The sequence below is a fragment of the Pan troglodytes genome, chromosome 10, assembly GCF_028858775.2.
Source record: "Pan troglodytes isolate AG18354 chromosome 10, NHGRI_mPanTro3-v2.0_pri, whole genome shotgun sequence".
NCBI classification, from domain to species: Eukaryota; Metazoa; Chordata; class Mammalia; order Primates; family Hominidae; genus Pan; species Pan troglodytes.
In genome coordinates, this window is record NC_072408.2 from 103,394,964 (window position 1) to 103,418,224 (window position 23,261).

General features: G+C 35.8%; 1 protein-coding gene across 2 annotated transcripts in view; it reads left to right on the forward strand.

Annotated features, from left to right (window-relative positions):
- The window catches only part of CFAP54 (cilia and flagella associated protein 54), a 389,038-nt gene that overhangs the window by 72,712 nt on the left and 293,065 nt on the right, over positions 1 to 23,261 (forward strand). For both annotated transcript variants that reach the window (XM_024348012.3, XM_024348013.3), the window contains 5 exons: positions 2,124 to 2,210; positions 2,300 to 2,421; positions 14,241 to 14,417; positions 18,254 to 18,346; positions 18,579 to 18,764. In XM_024348012.3, coding sequence (XP_024203780.3) covers positions 2,124 to 2,210; positions 2,300 to 2,421; positions 14,241 to 14,417; positions 18,254 to 18,346; positions 18,579 to 18,764 — 665 coding nt within the window. The remainder of the gene's footprint in view (positions 1 to 2,123; positions 2,211 to 2,299; positions 2,422 to 14,240; positions 14,418 to 18,253; positions 18,347 to 18,578; positions 18,765 to 23,261) is intronic.

A 23,261-nucleotide genomic window follows, 5' to 3' on the forward strand; every position in this document is an offset into this window, starting at 1 on the left:
AACTGTGTCCAAATTTACTTGAATTCTATTTTTAAATTTTTTTTCAATTTGATACATACTTGTGACCCTTTTTTTGTATTTGCATTCTTTTTTTTTTTTTTTTGAGACAGTCTCCCTCTGTCACCTAGGCTGGAGTGCAGTGACGTTATCTCAGCTCACTGGAACCTCTGCCTCCGAGGTTCAAGTGATTCTCCTGCCTCAGCCTCTCAAGTAGCTGGGACTACAGGCATGTGCCACCACACCTGGCTAATTTTTGTATTTTTTTTAGTAGAGATGGGGTTTTGCCATGTTGGCCAGGCTTGTCTCAGAACTCCTGACCTCAAACGATCTGCCCACCTTGGCTTCCCAAAGTGCTGGGATTACAGGTGTGAGCCACTATGCCCTGCCTGTATTCTGTTTATATAAAATTTCCTTTTTTCCCCATCCTTTTATTTTTTTATACTCTTCATCTTTTTACATTTTATTTTAAACATTTACATAGTTTCAAAAACTACTTCTCCTATGACCTGCTGGGTGTAGAGGGAAGCAAGTAATAATTAAAATATCTCTGTGTCATCATGTATAAATTGAAAATTTGATAAAGTTTTTTCTAATACATAAATGAATTACTTAGCATAATAACCTTGAACATGTTTTGGGCTGAAAATATTTGGTTCAGAAATATGTTTCAAAATGTAAATAGAATTTTTGTGTCAGGTTTTAAGAAACTAGCCCATGATTCTCACATAGTAACTGTATTATTTCCTTTAGTGGAGGATTAGAGTTTTTTTTTAACTCATGGAGTTCCTAATACCTCGTCCTCTAATTGTCATCCATAAATCTTTGAAGACCAAATGAGTTTTGATCATAGACCACTTAAAGATATTGATGCAAGACTTGAGTTCAAATGTAAATGGAATTAGTTATTATTTCCTTGCAATATCTCTGGGTTTCCTTGATTTTTTTCTTGGCTTTATTGAATTGCCATCCTAGCACAGCTGATCACTTTGTTCCCCTACCTTGTCTTTCTTTAGCATGCTGTTGCCAGACTGATGTTCCCTACATTAGCATTCTTATTCAATAACGGTTGCCTGTTGATGTCCATGACATAAATATGATGCATCTGTATCTGGCATTCAGAATTTTTTTGCAGTCTCATCCTTCTTATCTCCAACGATTATAATCAGGAAAGCTTAATTAGCATTTATAATATCCTTGGTATTGAGAGAATGATGCACTATTTTCTGCTCTGCATTGCTATCTCCATGCAGATGTTTCCTTACCCTTTGCCACTGCAGATGCCTTCTATTCTTCAATGGTGTATGTTAACATCTTTTCATGAATCAATTACCATCACATGGTGGCTCATGTGCATTAGCACAAATAATTAAAACTCAGTAAAAGGGGTTTATTGTAAGGTTACTATAGCTACCCTCGCATATCTCCAAGGACCAAAATATTACCAGGTCTCTTAAGGACCAGACCTGAAAATCAAGAATCAGTGCTACAGTTTCCATCTCCCTGGGCTAGTATAGTTGTATATAGTTGTATCCTTTTTTCCCCTCATCCACATTCCTGTCTTTACTGAACCACCATGATGGTCAGTCCCAATTGTATACCAGTATCAACAACTGGCAAGTTCATGTTTTAGTTCAAAATCTTGAGAGAGGCTCTGATTTCATCAGCCACAGCTGGAAGAGAGTGGAGGTCTTCGTGTGGTACCCAGAGCTCTTAAAGGGACCTTGGATGAAACAGTTTTTCTAGAAGGGGTGTTGAGGACAGAGTTTGACAGCTTATTGGTATTGGTATCAGGACTTGCCATCTGTACTTCTGTGAAAAGGTAAAGTCAACAGAAGTAGGTTGGATTCTATCAATCCTCAGGATGACTTTATTCAAGATGAGATAGAAAATCAAATATTTTTATAATTTGGAATTTCTTCTGTCCTGAGGTATACAGTGGCAAATAAAAGAGGATTTGATAAAACTGCATTAAAGTAGATTTATATGAATTTTTATCTATTAATGAAAAAAATGACATGACAGAGGAAGCAGTAGCTTTATGAATAGTTACTCCTTAGTATTTAAAAAATATTTCCTGTCTTGGATACATACTTAATTGTTATGACAGTCGTCTTCTTCTTCAGTTTTGCAGACTCCAACTGTTAGCAAAGATATTTCTACCAAGGGTCCGGAAAAGTTAAAACAATCTGGAAGCACTGATTGTTTTACAGGTAATTAAAATTGGGATAACTGGTGTTTCCAAAAAATTTGGAAGATAGTTTTTAATCTCACCTTTTTGGTAAAATGTTTGTTTTTATAGAATTAAATATAATGAATAAAATAAAGAAGAATACATTATCCAAAGCAATTTACTTAATGCAGAAAGCTCTTTTAATATTTGAGAAAGATGCAACTTCTACATCTTCATGGGAACTTTTGATGGTAACAGTATTTCATTTCTTCTTTTAATCCTGACATAAAATTTCTGTTAAAATGAATGATTCATTTCCTTTATTAAAAATAATGTGTTGCCCTTAACATTTAATTATGAACTTTCAGATTCACTATATATAATTCATCCTGACCAGGGGAACTAATTCGTACCTCCAGTTCTGAATTCTGAAATGAGAGATTCTCTTTTTATCAGAACTTCATGCAATCTACATGAGAAGACAAATAAAATCAGAAGGACTCAAAATGAGGGAAATTATAGAATTGGAGTGACACTTTACCAGCTTAATGTATTCTTTACAATGGAATTAAAATTCTTAAAGTCCATTGGCTGAGGTACCTTCTCTCTTAGATAGATACTGCTAATTTATGGACCAATCCCCTTGTTGATATTTTTAATCAGGTCTCACTCTGGCCTGGAAATTCTTCTGCCTTCTTGCTAATTCATTATATGTTGATTTTATGTGTTTATTTTTTGAGACAGGGTCTCACTCTGTCAACTAGGCTGGAATGCAGTGGCGCAGTCCTAGATCACTGCAGCTTTGAACTCCTGGGTTTAAATGGTCCTACCACCTCAGCCTTCCGGTGGGTGGGACTACAGACATGCCACCATGCCAGAATATTAAAAAAATTTTTTTTTGGTAGAGTCAGACCCTTAGTATGCTGGCATTGGCTGAGTGAATGATGTATGAAGATGTACAGAATAATGCTATGTCTTGGCTGATAAGAGAAGGAAAAAAGTAGGTCAAAGCTAGGAGGGGGATATGGAGCTAAAGGGGTTTAATGAGAAAATTTAGCATAATAGTATGCTAAAAATGAAGTGCCAGAACAAAGAGAAATTGAAGATAATAAGAGGGAAAGGTTAATACACAGAGTCAAGGCCTATAGAGGATGATTTTGAAAGCACAGATAAAGGGATTCATCTTCAATGATGGGTGGGCTGCAGGGCAGACACCTCATCTTTTGATACAGAAGGGAAGGAGGAACAGACAGATGTAGATAAGAAAAGTGTGTTGGTGTGAAGGCAGGGAGTTGAGTTGATGCCTTTTGATATGCTTTGACTGTGTCCCTACCCAAATCTCATCTTAAATTGTAGTTCCCATAATCCCTATGTGTTGTGGGAGGGACCAGGTGGAGATAATTGAATCACGGGGGAGGTTTCCTCCATCCTGTTCTCATGAAAATGAGTTAGTTCTCACGAGATCTGATAGTTTAATAAAAGGCTTGCCCCTTTACTGGGCACTCATTCTTCTCTCTCCTGCTGACATGTGAAGAAGCATGTGTTTGCTTCCTCTTCTGCCATGATTGTAAGTTTCCCAAGGCCTACCCAGCCATGCAAAACTGTGAGTCTCTTTTAAATCTCTTTTCTTTATAAATTACCCAGTCTCGGGTATGTCTTTATTAGCAGTGTGAGAACAAACTAATACACCTTCTTTCCTCTGTCGGATGCAGTCGAAGGCAAGGATATCTGCCATCAATGGAGCATGAGGGTGGAAAATTGAACTGGGAAAGTAAAGATAATGTGGAGAGTGGGGAGGAATGGATGAGGGAGTTGACTCCAAGTAAAGGGACTGGCCAGCATCACCAAGTTCTAGCTGAAGTTGGAGACCATGAATTTTTAGACATCTTGATCCGCATGGTGGTATGACATTATCCTGATGTGGTGTTCTTAATGACAGCAGAATATTTGTGACAGCAGACATTTGTGGAGGATTAGATTTTTTTTTTTTTTAAAAATGAAGGTATGAGTTAAAAGTTTATGGCTTTAAAAATGTGGATACAGATTGAGTAGGGAGGGAAGGCATGAAGGCATTTAAAGACTTGGTGTCTATGGAAATATCAAGAGACTGGACATCTTTATGAGGTCAGGTCAAGGACCAGAAAATGAGGGTCTGAGGGAGCTAGAAGGATAGGTGTTTGAGGTTAGAAAGTAGAATACTGAAATTCAAGATTCCTGGTATGTAGCACTTACTTGTTATCTGTCAATCTATTCATCCATCTAACAAATAATTTTGATCCATTTCGCAATTATGTATTGGAAGTTCACTATGTGCCTGGTAGTATGCTGAGTATAGAAGGGGGGAATCTTTTATTTATTCAACAAATATTGATTGATTTACCTTCTTTTTGTGGTTCTGCCTTTGTGGTCCCTGGATTTATTCATATAAAAATCCAGTCTGTGGAAACATAGACAAGTAAATATATGCTTTAATTGCAAGAGGGCTAGGGAAAATTAACAGGGGAGTACCTAACTCAATAGTGGGGAATGTTTAAGGAAACATCCAAGAGAAATCACGTGAAGTTGAATGCTGAAAGACAGATGGCTTGAATTTGAATACTGAAAGAGCCAGAGAAACAGGAGCGCAAACAGTAGAAAGGACATTTCAGGCAGAGAGAACAAATGTGCCAAGGTCCCAAGGCGAGAAATGTCATAGAGTGCTTGTAGTTCTACAGGTCATTCTGTGAGACAGAAGCTTAGATGCTATAAGGGTAGGAGTTGGGTGGGGGAGAGGATAGTAGCACGGGAGACCAGAGAGGAAGTAAAGATGTGTTCATAAGAAGTATTTTTCGCCAAGCTAAGAATTTTGGATGGACAGATGCTATCAATGTTCAAGGTGAGGCAGTTTGTCCTGGGAGTATTAGGGAAGAGCCTGGTTAAATTTGAATTTCCAGAATTTGAATGAGGAAGTTGGATGGTGGTGTTGGGTGGTCTGAGATCACAAGGCCAAGTGGTGTCTGGTCTTTGTTGGAAGACTTCGGGGGTGTGTTCAGATACATTTTCTCAGCTGATGCTTCCATGGCTGTTTGCTATTGTCTAGTGCTTGGAGGACATTGGTACTTCAGTCCGATTTTTATGGCAAATAAACCTTATCTTTATTTTAGAAATATTGGTCTTACTACTTATCTTGGGTCTTCTTAGAGCCTGAAGAGAGGTTTCCTCTTGTTTTATGATGACTGAATCTGGTCTTTTTACTGCCATAGTGTGCCGGTTCCCCTGTATGTGTCTGCCTCCCGCCACTGAGACCAGGGAACATACCGGGACCGAGATACCTGGATGTCTCAAGTTTCCAGTGTGGGCAGGAACATCTTCTTTGGCCACCTCTGCTCCTCAGTGGTAGTTTTTATCCAAGTGTTAAGGCTTAATGATCAATCCCTAGGGTACTCTCTTAAACAATGATGTTATGGCTCAAACATTTGGACCAGAACAAATGAAGAAGCTCAGGGGTACTGGAAGTTCTAAGGAATTTTGGCTTTAATATTTCCCAAACTTATGTCTTGATGTCTCCTAAATACCAGTCTATTAACTGTGTTAGCAGTAATTGGATTTAATTATTTTTCCTATTTTGTAGCATTTCAAGTCAAATCAGTTCTATTTGCTTTTTTTTTTTTTTTTTAGGGAGGGAAGAATATACACGGACGATTTTTTTTTCAGAGATCTTCTCAGCTCTTTTATTGTTTTCTTTTTTAAAAAATGTAAAATTTACAAAATTTCTTCTATTTTTTAAAAAGTGAAACTATTTTAATTCCAGAAAAAATTATGAGTATAATGTCCTATTAGGATAGACTCTTGAGATGCATTAAGAGGCTCTATTTTTTATGAGGAGCCCTCTAAAGAATTTTCACCAGTGAGGAACATGTCGAATATTTATTTAGAAGTCCTGAAATCTTCTGTAGCCATGTCTGCTCCTCAGTGGTGCTTTTTATCTAAGTGTTAAGGCTTAATGATCAGTCCTCAGGGTGCTCTCCTAAACAATGATGTTATGGCTCAAATAATTGCCAAACTTTATTTCTTTTTTAAAGAAGACAAATACATTTATTTCCCTTGGCAATCATTCTCAACTGGGGTATGTTACAGAATGTTTTACAATATCATGATCTTGTAATAAAATTATCCCCAAATCAGTAATTGATGTGTCACCTGATATCATAAAAAGGTTTGAAAAGCCTGAGTCTCTTTAGAACTCTTAAATAATTCATATCCTGTCTCTGTTTTTCAGAAATTTTCTGACTCTGTGGATCTGGATAATCTCATCAGGTGTCTGTTTTATTTCTAATCAATTAAGATGGACCAATTTATTCCCACAAATGAGGGACAAACCTTTGATAATAACTCATTAGCTTTCCAAGTGAGATGACTGGCTTTTTTTTAAATTATGGGGATTCATTTTTCCATTTTCTTGTCTTGGTTATTTGACCTCTGGAAGTCCATTTTGGCTTTTTATATGTTATTCCATAGGATTATATTAAAGGATTGCACCTAGGATCCATACTGGATGTCCTTGATCTTCTACTTCTGGTCAAATATAGTATTCATTATGGGGCTTATGTCATTGCTCTTAGTCCACTAACAGAACATTCAGTGTCTTTGTAGATGTAATTTCTCATAGAAAGAGGCAGAAATGCTCCTCCATCCAAGTGTTGGCGGTTTCGAGGATGCTGTTGTTTTCTGTACAGCATCCATTTCCCCTTCCAAACTCATCTTTTGAGAATTTCTTTTTCCGTATCAGATGTAATCGGGTGGGACTGGTCCTCAAGAGGAAAACTAGTGATGCCAGCTGGGCCAGTTGACTGCTCCTTCCAGTCTTGAGTAGAGGGATACAAAGACTAAAAGACCTTAGTTTTGTACACCCTAATGTAGAAAATTATTGCTTAGGAAAATAAGTTTGTCTTCTCTAAGGAAATGTTGGCAATTCATTCATCCTCATAGCTGTATTCTGATTACACCATTATAACTGTGTTTCGTAGACCCTCCTTCCTCTCTGGGGCTACTTTTGTCCAAGCCAGGTTTTCCAGTTGTTTCTCTTGCAAAGAAACCCAGTTGTTTCATCTAGTTTTCTTCTAGTACTATTTGTAGGAACCTAAACAAATCTGTAGTTGAGATCATTTCAACAATTCCAAATTCCACTCTAAGCAAAGGAGCATTATGATTTAGCAGGTTATTGTTTATAATCAACACAGAATCTAATTTATGGTACCATTTTGGACCAGAACTAACGAAGAAATTCAGGGGTATTAGCAGTTCTAATAACCCCTGGCTTTAATACTTCCTGAATTTATTTCTTGATATCCCCTAAATACCAGTCTATTAACTATATTAGCAGTAGTTGGATTTAATTGTTTTTCCTATTTTGTAGCATTTCAAGTCAAATCAATTCTATCTGATTTTTTTTTAGGGGGGAAGAATATACATAGGCTTTTAAAAATTTATTTTTATTTTTATTTATTTACGAGGCAGGGTCTTGCTCTGTCAGCCTGGCTGCAGTGCAGTGGTGTGTATGGCTCACTGCAGCCTCGACCTCCTGGGTTCAGCCATTCTCCTACCTCAGCCTCCTGAGTAGCTAGAACCACAGGCCCATGCTACCATGCCTGGCTGTTTGTATTTTTTTGTAAAGATGCGGTTTTGTCATGTTGCCCAGCATGGTCTCGAAATCCTGGGTTCAAGCGGTCCGCTTTCCTCAGTCTCCCAAAGTGCTGGGACTACAGGCATGAGCCACTGTGCCCAGCCTCAGCGCTTTGTAATTGTGTGCTCAAGTCTTTTTTTCTTTTCTTTTTTTTTTTTAAAATCAATGAGCCAACTTCTAATTCTGACCCCTCCTCTTATGAGGCCATGTTTTGACTCCCAGGCTTCAAACTGCTAACAGAATATTTAGCATATCTACATTTTGGATTTTTTTTCTCTTTTAAGTGATTTAAGGGTATTGCATAGGAAACTTAATCCAGGTTGCCTTTCCAAACTTCTTTTAACTTAGTTTATTAAGACAAGATAGCATAGTGGTTAGGAGTATAAGGATCTTGGATTAGAGTTCTGGTTCTACCAGTGATTAGCTGTATGACCTGTCAAGTTATTTATGCTCTCTTAAGATTCAATTTCTTCATCTGTGAAACAGGGATTCTTGGGAAGATTCAATGTAATGATGCATATAAAATGCTTAGTGTTCGGAATAGAGTAAGCAGTCAATAAATGTTAGCCATTATTATTATTATTACTCTGCTTTTCATTCAGTTTTGTCATATCAGAACTATTATTATTTCTCTTTCACTTTAAGCACTCTGAGACATTCTGTTTGAACTACTTTTTGGTGCTTTATATATATTTTCCTCCATCAGACTACACATTTCTTTCTGTATTTTCTCTTAGATTTATCTTATTACTTGTATATTTTATTCTAAGCAATATTCCTTCTCAGGATTCTTGGATATGACTTAATCTACTTTTCATCTTTTTCTGCAACGTACATTATAATGTTGAGAACCCAGAATATACCTCAGGGAGGTCTACCAGATACGTAGGAAATATGGTACTTTATCATTCCAGTCCTGTGATAGTTGATTACATATGTCTTAGTCACACCCTCAAGATTCCATTGCATCTTTCCATTAGTGTTTTGCTGCACTGTGGGCGTCAAGCCTGTGTCAAATGTATTTAACATCAATCTGTCTGTCCTCATAAGCATTGAGTAACTTCTGAAGAGAGGCAGGTTTCATTTTCTCTAAGGGAAACTATACGCAGAGAAATTTACATTCAGACAAAAATACTTTGGACTTCAATACTGTGGTTTTGGTGGCACATTGCAGTGGAAACCACCATTGAAAGAACACCTTAGAGCTTATTTTTATTGTGAGTTGGTGGGCAAGTCCCTTTCCATCGAGATTCCTTGGCTGAGTCCCCGTGATAGGTAAAGGCTTATTTCTTTTTTCAAAGTTACTGAACCTTTCTAATTTGCTAGGCACTGTGGTAGATGGTACAAGATGTGAGGATATAGTTATTTTTCATTATTGATACGTCATGGAAAGTCTACTTCTTGACCTGTGATTAGAGAATGGTTTATCTAGGTTTTGCAATTGTAATAGGTTGGTGTTCTAGAGCACTGCTATTATAGACAACATTCAGGTCCATATTGATAACACTTTCTCATGACTAAGTAGTATTGGTTTCATGGGAATTTTTCCTTCTTGATTTTTTTTTGGGGGATTTTCTGATGTTACTTCCCTTTTTCTAGTTGAAGAACCCCTTTAAAAAGCCCCAGGCACTTTCTCATAAACAAAATCTTATTAGCAGCTCAATGAATTGGCTGCCTTAAATTAGGATTCTAGTTTTTAACTAGCATTAGGGTTTGCCCTGAATTCTATTATGGAATTTATCTGATTTACCTAAATCAAGGGCTTTGTTATAAACTTTTCTTTTGTCACCGTTCACTTAAAACTTTAATACTTCTGTTAACCTATTTCAAATTGGGCCATGGGATCTGAGTTAGGGGTCTAAAGTTAAAATTGATCAAGAGCCAATCAGAACATTTTAAATATGCCATCTTAAAAGACACTGTAATAAAGATTACCCTTTTCTTTCATAATTTTGTGTGTCTTATATTCCAAACACATTGATTGAACTTAAAGAGATAAAGCACTGTCCTTCCTGCCAAGACCAGCGTTTAGAGGGTGTGGACAGTCAAGTGCAGAGGTAACATATTATATAATACCTGCTAAAATAAAGATACTATGTAATGAAGGAAATGGCTTATTTAAATACATGGGCTATCTTGGAAGATGTCAGAGGAGGTGATATTTGTGTGGATCTTAAAACAGAGAAGAGGACGTGAGATGCTCCAGAAAGAATGAAATGCGTGGGCAATTCTGAGGCGTGAAATAACAGCAATTTAGGGAATGAGTGATTTTTTTTTTTATGGTTTCAGAGGTTAGGTTGAACAGAGAGGTAGGTATGAGAGAGGGAAAGAGTAGAAAGGGGGATAAGGCTAGAAAATGTAGTCATGATCAGAATGAAAAGGGCTTTGGAAAAGTTTGCACTTTATCTGGCAAGTATTAGAGGAGCCATTGAAGGACTAGAAGACTGGAGGTTGAAGAGACTAGAAAGAGACTGGGAGAAAGGCAGGAGGGAAAAGGAGATTTACTCACCTGAATCTGTGGTTCCCAGTTCTTGCTGTACTTTGGAATTATCCTTGGTGTTTGTAAATAATACAGATGTTCAAGCTTCACTCCTGGAGATTTCTATTTTGGGGTAGAAATGGACCCTTCTGATTTTTAAATAAACTCCATAGATGATACTGATCAACAGCCCAGTTGAGAAATGTCTATGTTATAGCCATGGCAGAACACAGAAAGTTTTTTTTGCCTCAGTTGGATTCATTGATGTGCAGAAAGAAGATGCAAGAATTAAGTCAGAAGGTGCTAGTGTTCAATTGGTTCACTGAATCAGGAACTACCAAGGCAAATTTTGAGATCAAATTTGGAGCCCAGAAAGGCTGGCTGGTCAGTGGAGATGGGGGTCAAAGGCAGTCTGCTTGAATATAAGGGCCAGTGGGCCAGTGCCGCTGGTATATTTTACAGGCTCCAAACATAATCCCGAGGAAGGATATGTCTCCAAATTTCCAAGGGAAGTGGGGGCATTGGTCTCCTTTCCTTGTGTTACATAATTTTTCCTTAGGCTGATTTTGTCTGTTCTTATGTAACCTGAAATATCTTGGTCTCTACAGCCTGTAATACGAATGAAGATACATTAATGTTTAATGTTCAAAATATAATAGCGTTTTATCTCCTTTATGTTCAGGTAGGACTTTCTTCCCTCAAAGTTTTTCCACAGCTACCTGGGGAAATCCACTTATCTTTTCTGTCTCTGGCCTCTTCCTCATCAAGGCTCTCACCTTTTGTTGCCCTTCAAGGGAGTCCTGTTCTGTGGTACATTTGTCCCCTCAGGGAGCCAAAGCTGCTCTGTTGTCTGTGGAAGAGGGTGAAGAGGGAATGAGCCTCTGCCCAGCCCTGTGCTGATTGTGTGCTCTGGGCCTCACTGGCTCTTTTATGGCTTTTTATGACATTGCTCCCTCACCATCTAGCCCTGACCCTTTTGTCCATCCATTTGTTATAATTTTTAAAAATTAGTTTGGTTGAATGAGTGAAAAAGTGGAGGCAATGGAGGAGACAGATGTCATCCTATCTCCTTGATTCATTCATTCAGTGATTCAAACAGTTACACTGATACCTCATATGTGTATATAAATTAGCTTTTAGGTCTAAATACGGAAGGACTGGTATGCAGGCTCTAGAAACATGGTTACCATGTAACACTTCCCTTCCCATACGAAGGAATGATTGTCTTTGCAGATGCCTAAGATTCTTGGCCTGCATATGCAGAAACATTTCTCAAGTCCTCCTGGCACCGAACAAGTGGAATTAAAAAACTATTCATCATCGTGGATACAATTTAATCATGATTAATGATTTTAGACCTTAACGTCAACCATTTCCAATAAAAAAGAAAAATGAGAAGTTAATTCTGATCTCAATTTCGACCAAGCTTCATTATTTTAGAAAAAATATATGATGTTATAGTTTTATAATCTCTGCTCCTACAGGGAGCTGGTTTCCTCACTCAGCTTTAAATATGACTCCAACGCGTACTCAGATCCTATCTCCAGTTTTTTACCTACCCTTTTGAGCTTGAGGCTCAGGTTTCCAAATGGAAACTTCAACCTCAACATGTCTTCTGTAGGAGAAACAGCACAGGTTTTTTTCTGTCAGAATGAAATACATTTGAAATTTGGTAGAGAGACATATTATCTTTTCATTTCCAGGATCTCTTCTCTTATGTTTGTTGAATTAACTAGAACTTCCAGAATAAAATGGAATAGTGGCATTCTTTCTGGCTTTTATTGATAATTCTATTAGTGCTTCACTCTTAGCACTAAGAGTGCTATTTTGTGCTAGTAATATTTTGGTTATTGGCTAAAATTAATATTTTTAAATAATGCTAAAAAGAGCTTTTCTAATTTATTGACTTAAAAAATCTGTAATGAATGTTAAAAAATGTCTGAAATGTCTTTTTGGCCATTGAGTACGGTGATCATGTTTTTTCTCATTTAATTTATGGATATATTAAATTATATTTATATACTTCCTAATGTTAAACTGTCCTGGCATTCCTGGGAAAAAGACAGTATTATTACAGTTCATTATTTTGTTAGTATATTGTTAGAGTAAATGTATTAGTATTTTATGTATTTTATTTAAGGTGTCTGCATTTGTATTTGTGAAATGACTGGTCTGTGTTTTTATGTGTAGTCGTTTTTCAGACGGTTATCAAAGTTAAAATAGTTTTATAACATTATTTGAGAGGATATCTGTTTCTCTCTGTATTTGGAAACATTTAAAATGGCATAGGAATGATCAGTTCTTTGAGATTTAAAATATTTTGTTTATGAACTCATTTGAGCCTGACACTTTTATATGAAACAATTTTTGGGTAACATTTCCAGTTTCTTTGAACATTATTATTTCTGTGTTTAGGTTCCTGCTTTTTGAGTCAGTTTGCTGATTTTGTATTTTCATCCCTAATGACTAATGACGTTGAACATCTTTTCATGTGCTTATTGGCTATTTGTGTCTTTTCTGGAGAAATGTGTATTCACATTCTTTGCCCATATTTAAAAGGAGTTATTTTCCTTTTTATTATTGAGTTATAAAAATTCTCAGTTATAACAGTGTATATAAGTGCTGAATACAAGTCTTTTATCAGATACATGATTTGAAAACATTTTCTCCCATTCTGTAGGCTGTCTTTTCACTTTCTTAATGGTATCCTTTGAAACACAAACGCTTTTGATTTTGATGAAGTCCACCTTATCTACTTTTTCCTTTGTCAGTGTGCTTTCGGTGTTCCAGAACACTTTAAGTGAAAGAGTAATAATAATAATAGTTCTGATATGGCAAAGCAGAATGTTCCGGAGTGCTTAAAATGAAAGAAAGAGGAGGAGGAGTAGTAATCATAATCATAATCATAATCAATGTCTAACATTTATTGACCGCTTACTCTGTTCCAAACACTAAGCATTTTAAATGCATCATTGCATTGAATCTTCCAAACAGCATTGTGTAACTCAAGGTCACAAAGATTTGGTCATATATTTTCTTCTAAGAGTTTTATAATCTTAGCTCTTACATCTGAATGTATATTTCATTTTAAGTTAATATTTGCTTATGGTGTGAAGTAGGAGTTGAACTTTATTCTTTTGCATGTAATGTCCAATTGTCCTAGCACCATTTGTAGAAAAGACTGTTCTTTCTTTATCAACACTTTAATTTTAATCTTTACATGGGTTTTTACTTAGAGCTCAGTTAGAGAGTCTTTGCCTTTTAATTTAAAAGGAATTGTAACCCATTTACATGCATTATTATTATTGCTTATGCATTTAGCCCTACTTTTGAAATGTTATTTAGGTCTGATTTTTATATTTCTCTTTTGTTTTATGTGTTATCTCTCTGCATATAACCTTTTTAAAAAGTGGTTGCCTTTCCATCAGCTTCACAGAATATGGTTTTTCTATTTTATTTCTTCTTGCTGATAAAAAGAAACTCTCAATAATATTTATTTCATAAACCACATATACCAATATTCTTATTATTTGAGAGTCACACTTCAGCTGAATTAGGGTAGCTGTGTAATTCATCAGCATAAATGCAGATGATTGTGGTATGAACCTTTTAGGGAAAATGAAATGTGGTAGATATTCAAAAGGTTCAATTTAAAAATGTAATACCTCATATTCATGTATGATAATAATGATAAACATATAAGATACACAAATATAATGCCATTGGTGATCATGATTAACCTTATTTAGTAGGCATCTTTTACTTTTGCAAAATCATTAAATAGTTGAAATATATATGTATATATTTGAGCCTCTGAGGCTTGAAAAACTGCATATAAAAATATAACATTGTTTAACATCACTAGAATTCTATAAACATAGAGTTCAAGCTCTTGACATATATTTTTCTATTTTCATATTTCATTATAGGAAGCATATTCCTTAATTCAGAGGATTGAAGCTGAACAAAATGCCCTATATTCCTATCAGAAATATTTGGAAAGTTCAAAAAGAAAGAAAAGCAGAGTCCCCCCTCCACCTATCCTGCTGTCTCGAACTCATTGTTCTGTGACACTCAAACCTGCTCCATTTACTTCAGAGGTTAAGGTATGGTGTCCAGTAAAATTTTTGCCTCATGCAAAGCAACATAAGTACTTTTATAACTACCATGATTCATACTTTGATTGCTTTTAGGAACTGGATAGTCTTATTCATAAGCACTGAACACTGGATTAATATTCCAATGTCTTATCTATACTTAGTTTCTCCATGACTTGTTGCCCCTTATGCTGTTATATTTATGATATGCTCTGTATTGCATTGCTATACCCAAATATATTGTTAGGAGAAACAGTAGAGAAGCACCTCCTTGTAAGTATCCTTGTCACCATGACACACCATATGCTGACATCCTCATGTGCTCAAGATGGAAGTCTCACTTGAAGTGGAATCAGACATTTGAAGAGGGTAGAAGTTACTTCAGAGTCAGTGATGGTATGAGGCAGCAGAGTGTAAAATTTAGGGGTGATGAGTCTAGAGGTTCTGCCCAAAATCCTTCCAAGTAACTGTAGATTCTTTCAACACAAGCAAAGGACAATTCCAACCATATTATAAACCATAAATCTTTGTGTATTTATTGGAAGGTGAGCTTTTTCTCCCATCCCTGATGCCTCAGAACTTGGCCTATATGTGACTAAAACTTGAGATTCAGTTTCTTCACAAGAATTTGGTTCTACCTAATTTATATTTTACAAACTACACTTTCCTTTTTGGGATGATCAATAACATGCTCTTTGATGTTACATAAAAATAAAGTTTTATCTTTGTATCTTTGATTCTCTTTAGGATGTTCTGCTTGAAGGTATGTCAACTTGGTATAGTAGAGAGAACATAGGCTTTGGAGTCAGACAGATTTAGGTTTATAATTCTAGTTCCAACCTTTCCTGGAAGTCTGACCTTAAGAAAGCTAAATACATTTCCTGAGTTTTTTTTTTTTTCATTTGGAAAGTGTGTTTATTGTGAAAATTAAATGAGATAATGTATAATATTCTTGGCATATTAGCTGATATCTTTCCACTTCTTGTATTAAATGTTAAGTAGTAAAGCTTACTCAAAACAAGTAATGGGCTAAGCACGATGGCTCAAGCCTGTAATCCCAGTACTTTGGGAGGCTTGCAGGCAGATTACCTGAGGTCAGGGGTTCGAGACCATCCTGGCCAACATGGTAAAACCCTGTCTTTACTAAAAATACAAAAAATTAGCTGGGCGTTGTGGCAGGCACCTGTAATCCCAGCTACTCAGGAGGCTGAGGCAGGAGAATCGCTTGAACCTGGGAGGTGGAGGTTGCAGTGAGCCGAGATCACGCCATGACATTCCAGCCTGGGAGACAGAGCGAAATACTATCTAAAAAAACAAAAAATAATGAAATCATAGACTGTGATTACATTATTTGGTGATATTTTTTGTGGATTCTGTCCAATGAGCATTTATTGAGTGCCTGTAATCTGTCAAGCTCTGTGCGAGGTAATTGAGGTATAAAGATAAATATGGATTAAATGTGCTTGCATACTTTGAGCAGCTTCAGGAATGGCAAATGGACATCAGTGAGAACTGATGACAACCTTCATAGTGCTTTATAATTGTGAGAGGAGGGGAATAGAAGTGACATTCATCTTATACCTAACTGTGCTATGACAGATGCATTACTGCTGTTGATACTGGTTTTAAAGTTAAACTTTGGATTTTTGGAATCTGTTTAAGAATAGAGCTTCACTGATTTTGGAAAATTAGTGCAGAACTAAGACCACGTGCTTTACTAAGAGTTTTTGTTTGCTTTTGTTCAAATATTTGGGTTTCTTTAACCAAAATCTTATTCTTTATGTACTTTAATTTAATGATTAGTTTATTTCATTTCATAATTCTTGGAAATAGGAAGATATAAGAGTCTCATATTTGGCCTATAGTTTTAGGACTCATCAATGAGGACATTATAGGAAGTTTATGTGTATTATGTTCATTTAGAGAGTTCCAGGAAATTATCACCATCTGTTACCTTCTCATCAGCACTAGATGGTGCTATGGGCTTAAATAAGTTTTCTGGGTTGAGGCTTCAGCCATCTTTTGTTTTCTCAAAATCTCTTGTTGAGGCATTCATTTCATTAAAATCTACTTTTGTAGTTGAAAATGCTAATGTTATTTATATTACGTATAAACTGTTCTAAAGTTAGTACTGATTTGTTCATGATGTCTTTACCCTTATGTAGATTCTAATTACACATTGTTTCTTAGAGTTACATAAACTGATGTGTCTTCATCTGTGGAACAAAATAAAAATATAAAGCCTGCTTGTAAAAATGCTTTTAGAGAGAATTTTACCCTCCAAATTCTGGTTTATATAATAGAACTTGGAGCAATAGTGATATAAATCATAGAACATAGTCTTTCTCCCTTTTTTCTTCTTTGAAAAATAGTATCTTTTTGCATGGGAAATCAAAGGAAGTTAGTTTTGCATTTTTTTTTTTCTGAGATTCGTCTGATTTTTTTTTTCTACCCTATTCTCCAGCTTCAGGTTCCTTCTGTGTTCTCTTTGTCCTGTTCTGCCTTTGACTAGTGCTTTTTAATCAGTTGTGCACATCACAGTCACCTGAGAAATCTTCTTTGGAAAGACAAAGATGCGGAAACTTGCATCAGAAATTCTAATTCATTGATGCTAGACAGGCTTGGGTATCTGTAATTTACAAAAATGGTTGATTCTGTACAAATTTGTATTTTAAAGAAGTAATTCTGGAGCACAGTCAGTGTTGAGAACCACTTGTGTCAATTGGACATCGTTAGTATTTTTCTGTTGACCTGGAGGAAGGAGTAGCAGGCACAAGCTGTAAGAGGTAGTTGTATTTAGAGACAATTGTATTTTTTTTAGAGGCAATTGTATTTTTCCTTCTTTCTAGCTTGCCTTGTAGTTTAGGAGTTGCCTCTGGGAAGAAGGTAATGACACAGCCATGACCCCTATAACCCTCAGCAGTATGGCTTGTTCATAATACTACCCCGTCAGGTGTCACCTAGCTCCCTTTTTCTCTGTAGGGAGAATAGTTCATTCCAATAATGAATCTTCATTATCTTGACACCTCGGCGAAAGGATCATTGTCTAACTATTTAATCAAGGTTAAATTTTGTTGTTTCTGTGGGATTTATATTTTATGTTTGATTTATGTCTAATGTTTATATTTAAAATATAAAATTAAACTAAATATAAAAATTATCAAAGTAATATCATGTTTCAGAAAATGTATAAATTGGAGAAAAAAATTGGCCCATTATTTACCTATCATCTTACCATTTTATCATCCAAATCCTACTGCTGTTCTTATTTAGGGGTGTTTTCTTCTAGGCTTTTTCATATGTATTTTTATATTTTATTTAAAATAGTATATTTTAGTATCTTGCTTCTCTTTCCACTTGCTTTTTTTGTCATACATTATCATGTAAAATATGAAAATCATTTGAGTGTTAATCTTTTTTTTTACATCAAGACAAAGTCATTTTAGGAGTCAACCCCTGCCACTATCTGTCTGATCTTGGGCAAAGTTATTTAACATCTCTGCATCTCCATTTCCTGTGAAGCAAAATGATAATAGTAATCCCATCTCATAGAGTTGTGCATATTAGAAAATATATGTAAATTTCCTAACAGTACTTAGCAGTAGGAACTGTTCAATTAATGGTGGTTAAAATAATTAATAATGAATAATATCTTAGTCTTAATTGCCTCAGTAAACTAGCTAAGGTTACTTTTACTCTTTAAAGATTAAACCTAAGTATATTTGTAAACTTGGATTTCATGTTTTAAAACCTGAATCATTACATTTTTATTTAGAAAAGTATTTTTTTTGTTACATTGATATAAAAGAATGCCTTTTAAACAGGCTCATTTTTCTTGTCGGCAGGTCTCCTGGTACTGCATTTTGGGTTGCAAAGCAGAAGGAAGTTATGGAAAAGTACGGCTAAACAATAATCATCTCCCAAATTCAGGAGAAGCGGTACGTCAAATTAAACATCAGGAAATCTTATTGAAGCCTTTAATGATAATTACATTTTTAAATGAAGTCATTGTTTTGGTGAATCTCTCTAATTTCCACTTGAATCATAACTAAAATCCAACAGTGAAAGAAAAAGGTTTTTTTTTTTAATAGAAGGTTTACTTAATTGTATTTTAAAAGTCATGTTATTTTAATTTTTCATGTATAACTTGAAATATATTTTTCTTAATAGATACCAGCTGACGGTAAAAGTGTTTTTGAAGTGAAAGGTTTAGAAACCAATGAAAAGTATGTATTTGCAGTTGCTGCCTATTCTAACAACGGAAAGCTTGTCGGTGGTGCTATTGGGGAGACAACTAAACCAATTCTGGTTTATCCCCCTCTTTCTACTATTACTGCTCGGATGTTCCTGACCCAGGTAGAAGAGATTTCTGCTAATTTTTTCCACTATGTTTTTTTTTTCCATTAAGCAGTTATGAAGTAATTTCTGATGGAAATAAAAATCACAGCAGATATTCTAAAGCTCCTATAACACATATTTTCCATTACTACAGTTTTGTCTCATAAAATATGAATCATTCCTTCTCTTATTAGTAAATTTGCTTTTTGACAATAACATTTTTTCCCCTGGATTACAAATGTAACACATATATATTAATTTTAGAAATGCTGGAAAACACTGAAATGCATAAAGAAGAAAATAAATGTTATCTGTTATCCTATCATCCAGAGTAGCAGAGTTCTTACCCTGGGGCAATTTTGTCAATGTCTAGAGAAATTTTCAGTTGTCACAAACTAGAGGGGTGCTACTGGCATCTAGTGAGTAGAGGCCAGGGAGGCTGATAAACATCCTACAATGTACCGGATAGCCCCCATAGCAAAGAATTATCCAGCATAAAATGTCAGTGGTGTCAAGATTGAGAAACCCTAATCCAGAGATATCCTTTTATTTTTGTGTATCTATCTGCCTATTTATCTATCTAATTAATATATATATATATACATGCACACACACGTGTATATGAATTTATGTACAATATATAATTTAAATCATAGTATACATATTATTTTACATCCTGATATTTTCACTTAACATATAATTGACATTGCTGTATTCCATTAAGTATTCTTCCAAAACATAATTTTTAATGGTTCCATGGCATTGAATCTTATGGATATATAATAGTTTGTTAGTAATTCTCCATTGCTAAACATCTAGATACTTTCCAGTCTTTTGCTATTATAAACAAAGCTATGATGCCCAACTTTGTATATAAATCTTTACCTACATCCATGATTACTTTCTTAGGGTAAATTTATAAAAGTAAAACTTCTGGATCAGTAGAGGCAGAGAGACCTGAGTTCAAATTCCAGCTCCTCACACTATCACAGCCATGTGATAGTGGACAAGTAATTTTCATCTGTGAAGCAAGAGTAGCAGTAGTAGCTACTTCCCAGAGGTATTATGATTATTAAATGGAATTATGCCTGTCAAATATTATCACACAGTAGGCATTGAATAAATAGTATTGTTTTTAGTTAGGGATATACTCATGAATTAATGTTTTTTGTCGAAATAGTTATTGCCTGACTTAAAACATGTCACCAGTGAAGAGGATGCTAGGAAGAGTGACTCATTGACCTACGTCTCAAGTATCTAATTTTAAGCCTATTCTTGACTGTAGAGCTGATGGCTTTTCTAAATTTTGTCATATTTCTATTCTATTTTCTCTTAATAGTTGATTAGTATTATAAGATAAGATCTTAGTGGCATTTTATATATCATATTTTTCAAAGAAAATTAAATTGAGAGAATTACTAGGATTTGTCTAGTATTGGTTTAGCGTGTCATACTGCCTCATGGTTTTCTGATGTTTTGGTATCTTTGGAATCTAATATATTCCCTAATTTGCAGTGATGGAGTTATTGTGAGGAACTGAATATTTCATCAAGGCCTAATTTTTCTCCAGGGAGTGGTTTGACTCTTGGGCTTAATTTGGTAGAACTTTCATTGAAAGTTAATAAAACTAAGTCAGAGCTATACTGCTGGGATAATGAGTAGTGTCATGAAGTAATGACCTGTGTTTCTTTACTGACACTATATTTGCAGTTCTGTAGTTTATTTATGATGGTTTATGTGCATTCTGTCTCATAATGTTAAGAGGCTAAAGCAAAGCTTTCTCACTTATTAAACCTCCTTAATTTATAACTTAAGTTTAAGCTTTTAAGTTTCAGCAAGTTAATGCACCTCTATTTTGTAAGTGCAATCTAATTTTCATGAGAGTGGTTAGTTTCTAGTTTCAGGACAGTTCTTTTCTTTAAAACATATTATTATAAATATTTGATAGTAAAGCATGGAGACATTTCACTAAATGCCTGTGATTAACTTGGCTTTTGGGACTTTAGGTTGTACTTTTTACTCAGCATTATTCTGTAAATATTAATAAAATCAAGTGAATCTGTACTAGGCTTTCCCTAAATGTAGAAGGCTATTAGTTTAGTGTATCTGGAAATTTTTTTTGAGGAAACTTTTTGAATTATCTGTTTTCTGTGGCTATTTTCTCTTCTTTTTAGACTATTTCTTTTTATTCCTCCTCGTTAAGTAGAAAATGACTAGATAATATGATATAAATGTAGAAGAGTAGAAATCTGTGAGCAGGATTCTGATCTTGACCTTGGAGACTGATTTTAGGCAAATTGGTCTCAATTTTCCTATCTGTAAAATGGATGTAAGACAAAATGCCATATTTGAGTGAATTGTTGAACTACCAAATCAAGTAGTGAGTGGGCACAATGGCTTACTGAGATGAGAAAAGGAGGAATATCGTTTATTTAAGAGCTACTGTGTACGAAGCATTTAAAATTTATTATTCCACTTATTATAATAACTCCATGAGGTAGTATGATTACTTTTCTTTTATAGTTGAGGGAACAGATTAATTTAATCCTTCCTCTGCCAAACCCACTGTATCCCTAAAAGGGTGTCTCAGGGAGGTTAAGAAATGTACCCAAGGTTGCTCAGGTAGCAGATGTCAAGCCTGACACTTGGACCAGCTCATGCCTTTGGACTGCTCTGTCCAGGTTCCAGGAAGTCACGTATTGGACACCTAACATGTGCCAAGTCTTCTAGAGCCTGCATCTCTCCAATCTATTAAGTGACCCTCTGCTCCTTAGAGAGCTCCTCTTCTCTTTAACCCTATTCCTTCCCTTTCACTGTCTTTACCTCTTCCTCTATCAATTTTCTTTTTATTCTCTCCCTGTGTTGGTGTTAGTCAGCAGGTCTTCATGATCTGTATTGGCAGTAGAGTTTGATGTTGGAACATGAATGCTTTGTCAGCAATCACGATGGTGGCAGGTGAAGGGGAAATGAAGTTCACACGACTCCCACTTTGTATGTGAATTCATTAAAACCCATTATTAATCAAAACCCCTTTTATTAATAATGGTTTGTCTTTTGTCTATTTTATTTTTTATTCAAATAAAAAAAATAGGCCTAGTGTAGTGGCTCACGCCTGTAATCCCAGCACTTCGGGAGGCTGAGGGAGGCAGATCGCTTGAGGTCAGGAGTTCAAGACCAGCCTGGGCAACATGGTGAAACCCTGTCTCTATTAAAAATACAAAAATTAGCCAGATGTGGTGGCACGCACCTGTAATCCCAGCTACTTAGGAGGCTGAAGCGGGAGGATTGCTTGGGCCCAGGAGGTGGAGGTTGCAGTGAGCCAAGATTATGCCACTGCATTTCAGCCTGAGTGACCAGAGCAAGACCCCGTCTTAAAAACAACAACAATAACAACAAAAAGAGTTTTAACTCTTCTTTTCCCTCTCATCCTCTAACTGAAGATTACCACTCTTTCCACTCATCTATTTATGGATGAATCATTTAGTCAATGTTTATCTTGTGCCAGGTTATATGCTAGATGTCATCACTTCATCCTTTGAAATATGTTTTTTTTTTTTTTTTATCAATCTCATTACGATGACAGTAATACTTGTTTAGATAATTCTGACTTATAGTTTCAGTTAAAGCCCTGATTGCAAGTCATGGAACCAGCTCAGCTTGGGGTAATGCAGCTAGGCCCTGGGAATGCAGCAGAGTCCAAGCAGCTCTAGGTCTCATACTTCTGGTTCACCCTGTGCGTCTGCTTTCTTGTATTTTTCTCTAAACATTAGCTTTCATTACTTCTGCATCTTTGGAGGAAAGGTGGCAGTTCCTGAGTTTTTATATATCCCTCAATTTAAGCTATAAATGGAGATCAGCTGACTGGCCTCTAACCGTGGCTCCAAATTCCTGGGAAAGAGAATGTGATTGGCCCACCCAGTATAATAAAGAAACTGATCTCTCTCTCTCTCTTTTTTTTTTTTTTGAAATGGTCTTACTCTGTTGCCCAGGCTGCAATGCCGCTGATCTCATTTTCGATGTTTGACAACTGACTTGTGACTTGTTTTTATTTTTTATTGACTTCTTTTTATTATTTATTTATTTTTCTTTGAGTTGGAGTCTCACTCTGTTGCCCAGGCTGGAGTGCAGTGGTGCGATCTCAGCTTACTGCAACCTCCGCCTCCCGTGTTCAAGCCATTCTCCTGTCTCAGCCTCCTGTGTAGCTGGGATTACAGGCGTGTGCCACCATACCTGGCTAATTTTTGTATTTTTAGAAGAGATAGGATTTCATCAGGTTGTTTGAAAACGTTAGGGCTTTTACTCTAGCTGTTCCTTCTGCAAATGCTCTTCCCCCAGAGAGCCATTCCCTCATCTCCTTCAAGTCTCTGCTTAAATCTCACCTTCCTTGATCACCCTATTTAATATTGTAATCTACCTTCCATTCCCCCACTTCACAGACCTAAGACTGGTCACGAACTCCTGACCTCAGGTGATCTGCCCACATTGGCCTCCCAAAATGCTGGGATGACAGGCATG